General features: G+C 39.0%; 1 protein-coding gene across 1 annotated transcript in view; it reads right to left on the reverse strand.

The window, feature by feature from the left end:
* capn12 (calpain 12) overlaps positions 1-6,000 on the reverse strand; it is a 15,325-nt gene extending 9,325 nt beyond the window's left edge. The window contains exons 1-3 of the mRNA XM_067594833.1: positions 5,351-6,000; positions 3,231-3,300; positions 2,191-2,309 (exon numbers count right to left, since the gene is read on the reverse strand). Coding sequence (XP_067450934.1) covers positions 2,191-2,309; positions 3,231-3,300; positions 5,351-5,539 — 378 coding nt within the window. The 5' untranslated portion in view covers positions 5,540-6,000. The remainder of the gene's footprint in view (positions 1-2,190; positions 2,310-3,230; positions 3,301-5,350) is intronic.

Raw genomic sequence — 6,000 nt, forward strand, 5'->3', positions numbered from 1 at the left:
GTTCTTTAATCTATTTGTACTCTTCTAAAATCTTGTTTGTTTGTCTTTTTACATCTTCTCTTAATGTCTTTTTATGCGCAATGTAAAGCACTTTGTTGTCGAGCTTTCCTTCCCTTACTAAACAAAGCACCATCACACTATCATCACATGACATATCAGAGATCAAAGCAAAACATCAACAAGACATAAATATGTGAGATGATTAAAAAAAAACTGAATGAAAGAAAGATCAGTTCTAGGAAATAAAACCCAGTGGCCTATAACATGATGCGTTAAATAAACACACTGTTCTCTTATCCAACTAAATGTATTAAGCAACCTCCAGAGGCAGTTACTGGTCATGCCTAGGGGTGTGTACTGTACTACTCACTGTGTACACAACTGAGAGCAGGCCTGCACTGGCCTTTTATAGCTGCAGCTCTGTGTCTGTGTGTGTGTGTGTGTGTGTGTGTGTGTGTGTGTGTGTGTGTTTGTGTGTGTGTGTGTGTGTGTGTGTGTGTGTGTGTGTGTGTGTGTGTGTGCGTGTGTGTGTGTGTTTCCCAGAGGTAGTCACTACCTGCATGTCTGGACTGCTCTCCCATCACTCTGACCCTGCAAAAATGAGTTTCCAGTCCTTCCATCCTGCATGTTTAGTCATGTCACATTCTCCCTAACAGCCTCCAAAGGTCCAGAGCTCCGGGCAAAATAATCATTGAGCAAAACCTATGAGAGATTATCTATATATGACTAATGTGTTTGTTTTACAAGATTGGTATGTGTAATAATAATGAGTTCTCTAGAACAGTGTCACTACTTTTAAGGAAGTTTTAGGTTGTGGGTTTTATGTTTGTGTTTTCTGTCATGCGTGACCACTGTGCAGTGATCATTCCACGGTGAGTTGATACCTGTTTATTCCAGCTGCCTTCATTAAATGCCAGAGCTGTGGCACAGTAGCTGAACAAGAAGGCTTCTCCTTGAAAAATATTGCTAAATCAGATTGCTTCTTCTTCTGAAATCAATCCTTTATTACAATAAATGATGTGAAATAAGCAAGTGTGAATTTGATATATAAATCAAACTTAATCATCTGTCTATCTGGTGTTCAAGCCTTTTAACACACATACTGAAACATATCTTCTGTGTCTGATTTGGCCAATGAGCTTTGCAGTAGTTTTCTTTGTCAGATTATAGAATAAACTGAATATTCTTGAGTTCTGGACTGATGGACTGATTAAAAAACATCTTAAACAAATATTGATAACTTCATAAGTACAGTGTTGACTGTTTGTCAACTGGAATGAAAAAATATTTACAGTACCAGCCAAAAGTTTTGACACACTTTCTCATTCAAGGGAATGGGAAAGTGTGTCCAAACCTCTGACTGGTACTTTATATATATTAGATTCATATTTCTTCTTTCTTTTCCCCCCTCTGTTTTGTGGCCTTTCCACCCCTCGTTATTCTTATTTAATGCAATTCTGTTTATCTTCTCTCTGTATTTCTGTATTTTCATGTCCTTGTGTATGAATCAAAGTCTTTTTAAATATGCAATAAAATAAACAAACAAATGCTCAACTAGAACAAGCAATTTGATGACATCACTGTAAAGGGACATTTTTCCACAATTTTCTGACATTTTAGGAACAAAACAATTATTCAGTCGATTGAGGAAATAATCAGCAGATGAATCGATAATGAAAATTATTGTTAGTTGCAGCCTGTCGGATGTTCTGTATAATAGTAGGCAGTCTCATAAATATTTGGAGCTTCTTCAATCTCCACACACCAACACATTGTATCCTTATTGATCACCTTATCCTTTACAAGCATTTCAATGTAAGTTCTTTAATTTATGTCTTCATCAAAGTTGTATATTTCAGGTTCTGGCAGAGGACAGTCTGTGTCAGATTGGCTGCGAAGCAACACCTGAGCAAAGCCACTAACAAACTAATAAATGGTTAAAACCTCAACATGAGCATCCTGACTGAAGTACAGCTCATCATAAGTATTTGCTTTGATAAAGATTATCAACCAACATGTCCAGACAGAGACTGAGCTACGTCATGTATGGGACACTCAAGCAGAAGCACAAAAGGAAAAGTACTGTTGCTTATGTTTGCACGTTTTCCATCGGTCAGTGGTAAACTCTGTCTCTCATTAGCAAAAAGACAGAGGATGTCAGAGGCACTGGAGTGAAATCTGTCTACTTACCTTAAAATAGAAGATCCCTGCATACGGCTCAGACAGGCTTTGTTTGGGCGGCACCACCTTGGCAAAGAGTTTGGGATGCATGGTCAGACAGGACAGGGCCGCCAGCAGCCAGCAGTTACCTGACATGAGACAGAAGAACGGCAGCTTCTCATTATAGAACCCTCTTGATGCCATGTAATTTATGATTTGTTTTATTTATCAAATTATTTCTGATGCCAGAAGGCACTGGTCTCCCGTGAAGCGTGATTCATGTTTTCGTCAATCCTTTGCAGGCATTTTAAGCTCGCACACACACACACACACACACACACACACGCAAACACACAGAGAGATAATAAGCCACATTCCTCTCCAACAGCGAACATCTGTTTCATGTTGTTTCTCTGGAGATGTTGCAGTGTGTTGGTATCTGTGGAAATCATGGAAAACACATCCCAGAGAAAATAAAACTCAGACATGGAAGAAGAAGAAGAAGAAGAAGAAGGAGTAGGAGGAGGAGGAGTAGGAGGAGGAGGAGGAGGAGGAGGAGAAGGAGGTGGTGGTGGTGGGTATTGATCTGTAACATTGACACAGATGCACACAACTGGTGCCATCAATCCAGAAATCCCAGAGGAGGAAGGGGAGTTTTCTGTTGTGCAGAGCAGAATCATCCAGTTCACCACAAATAGGAAACAGACAGAACAACACAATTTTTAATTGCATTTTGTGGGTTTGGATGGGGTAAGGATGCCTTGCAGATCCTCCTTGCTTTGAGGTTTAGAAACTAAAGAGTATCACCCCTCTTTCCCCCCTTCGCTGTGCGTTTGAAGTTGTGTCCCTGGAGCTGTGTGGTGCACACATCACATTCTGGAGCGACTAAACCTAAAATCAAACAATAAGGACAGACTGGTGCTCCAGCTTTTTGGTTAGGTAGATGTTGCACAAAATCACATTAAGACAATTTCAGCATGACATATTCCAGTTTCACCATTCAGTCCTTGGGAGAGCAGTGATCAGGATTTTAATGGGGGCACAAGTTGATGTTTTCCTGACGAACTCACCCAGCTGGCCCTGGCAGATGTCAGTGGTGCCTGTCGTGTCCTCCACAAATACAGCGTTCTTACTGATTTCCTACAGAAATGGAGCAAGAGGAGGCCAGAGTGAGGACAAGATGCGGTCATATTATAAACTGGTGCCATATGGTGTCAATATCATGAGTATATGTCTTAAGAAAGTCTTGTTTTCATCAGGGAATTTGATATAAATCTGCATACATGTTCCATAATTATCATAACAAATTGTCAAAACCCCTTTTATATCCAATACTTCTCTGTTTTCCTCATGTAGATTAGCACATTCTGTTAATAATCTTATAATCCTAAATGTGAACATAATGTACAATAAATTATATATTATGATATATAATATGAACATTCAATTTGTCCTTGTCCTTACACTCTCCTCTGGCTAAGACATTATTTGCTGTGTTATTTCTTTGGCTATTTTCTTCTTTTCCCTTGAGGAAACTGCTCCAGGTAAGAAGTCCCTAAGACCTGAGCAACACCTGGCTGACTCAGGTAAAAACATCTGTCTTCAACACATCTGTCTTCAACACTGCAACCCTGTTGACAGTTTCTCTGAGGAAGCAATTCGGAGAGGCCACTGGCTGCAGGGAAAAACATTTCACGTAATTTATTGACCTCACTGGCCAACAGAGGTGGAAGAAGTACTCAGATCCTTTACTTAATTAAAAGTATCAATACAGCAATGTAAAAATACCCCATTACAAGTAAAAGTCCTGCATGAAAAAATGCTACTTAAGTAAAAGTACATAAGTATTAGCAGAAAAATGTGCTTAAAGTATTTGAGTAAAAGTACTTGTTTCATCTTTCTGGATGATATATTATTATATATGACATCATTAGATTATTAATACTGAAGCATCAACATGTAAATGGCATTTGAATGTTGTCACATTGAACAGTGTTGCGTTACATTAACGCAATTATTTTAATTTTACATTTGCACATTACACGTACTGCTTATAGCGATTTATATTATTAACTTTTACACATTCCTGGTCAATATCTCGTACAATTGTATAACTCTTTTCACTTGTAATATATTTTCACTATATTTACTTTATTTCAGATTTGAATTGTAAATTTAGTGATAGTAGTAATAGTAATAGTACTATTACTGGTAATAGTAATAGTAATAGTCATATCACCTATCTTAATGTTAGTGGTATTTTTCTCTGACTTTGTGGGTACTTGTGTTTTCTCTTCTTTGATTGTTATGCACCACAACACCAAGGCACATTCCTTGTATGCGTCAACCTATTTGGAAATAAACCTGTTTCTGATTCTAGCTGCTGGAGGTGGAGCTAGTTTGAACTACTTTATATACAGTTAGTTCAGTCCAGTGGTTCCCAACTTAGGGGTTGGGCCCTCCAAAGGGTCATCAGATAAATCTGAGGGGTCGTGAGATAATTAATGGGAGAGGAAAGAAGAAAAAACAAAGTTCTGATACACAAATCTGTTTTCAGTTTTTGGACTTTTTCTGTAATCTTTGATTTTTGGTGAAATATTGGATCATTTGAACATTTATTGAAATGAAACAATGTGAGAAGTTTAGAGGGAAAAATCACTATTTGGTGGAGCTGTCAACAACTCATAGACATCTGAAATGTAACACCGACTACACACTGCTTTTTGTAAGACATCAAAAGCCAAAAAGGTTGGAAACCACTGGTTTCATCTTTAACAGTGTGTTGTATTTTAAAAGCTCATATTATCCATTGTGTCAAATCTTCATCTGAAGAGTAACTAAACCCTCTGAAATGTAGTGGAGTGGAAGTACAAGTACCTCAAAATTGTACTTAAGTACAGTACTTGAGTAAATGTGCTGAGTTACTTTCCACCACTGCTGGCCAACAAATCTGCTTGAATCAAAATGTAGGTATCCCTGTAGATAAAGTATGTTTTAAACTATGGCTGCATATTGTCATGTAGGTGTTTTGGGCTGCAGAAGACGCTGTAACCTGATAAGATGATTAATTTTATAACTAAATTATCATGTGAATGATTTTAATGGAGACTAATACCCTTGACATTTACAACAAGACACAGCATGCAACATCTGGATATCTGCTGGCACAGCAGCACACATACAGGTCTACCTTGGGTCGCTGCCACTTGATCGCCTTTTTGGGATCCGGATCCTCCGGCATACCGATAGACTTCTGCTCAGCTGGAAAGGTCGGATCAAAAAACAGCTTACCGGACTTCAGACACTCTTCCAGGAGAGTCTTGAAGTCCTGATTCTGAAACTTGATCGGGTTTTCGATGGAGCCCAGAGGTGCCTCCATGCCTGTTGCAATGCTGTCAGTGAATTAACAGTAAAAAAAAGAGAAAATCTTCATCTGTGTAAAATGTGTGAGCAGCTGCTGCTTAAATAGCCTACAGTATAAGCGCACACCCACCATATCCAGTCAGGGCCACCGGAGCGCCTCCCCGGCCATGCCCAGAGAGGTATGCAGAGCGCCGGGGGCCCTGGAGAGCAGGAGTCGGAGTAATGACACGGTGCCAAGCAGCCCCTTTGATCGTCCTAATTTATCGTCCATCATCACTATTATCAGGAGAAAGAAACAACAAGCATCTACAAGGTCACAAAGAAGTGTACTAATGGCTCACTGGTTCCAACTCGGGCTAATGTGCAGGTCATGATCCAGGATTTTAGAAAACTGAGTGCATGATGAGTAAAAGTACAAAGAAGTCTCAAAAATGTTTATATTATTTGGGTTTTTCTTTATTCATTTAACCCGTTTGC

The sequence above is a fragment of the Thunnus thynnus genome, chromosome 7 (genome assembly GCF_963924715.1).
Source record: "Thunnus thynnus chromosome 7, fThuThy2.1, whole genome shotgun sequence".
NCBI classification, from domain to species: domain Eukaryota; kingdom Metazoa; phylum Chordata; class Actinopteri; order Scombriformes; family Scombridae; genus Thunnus; species Thunnus thynnus.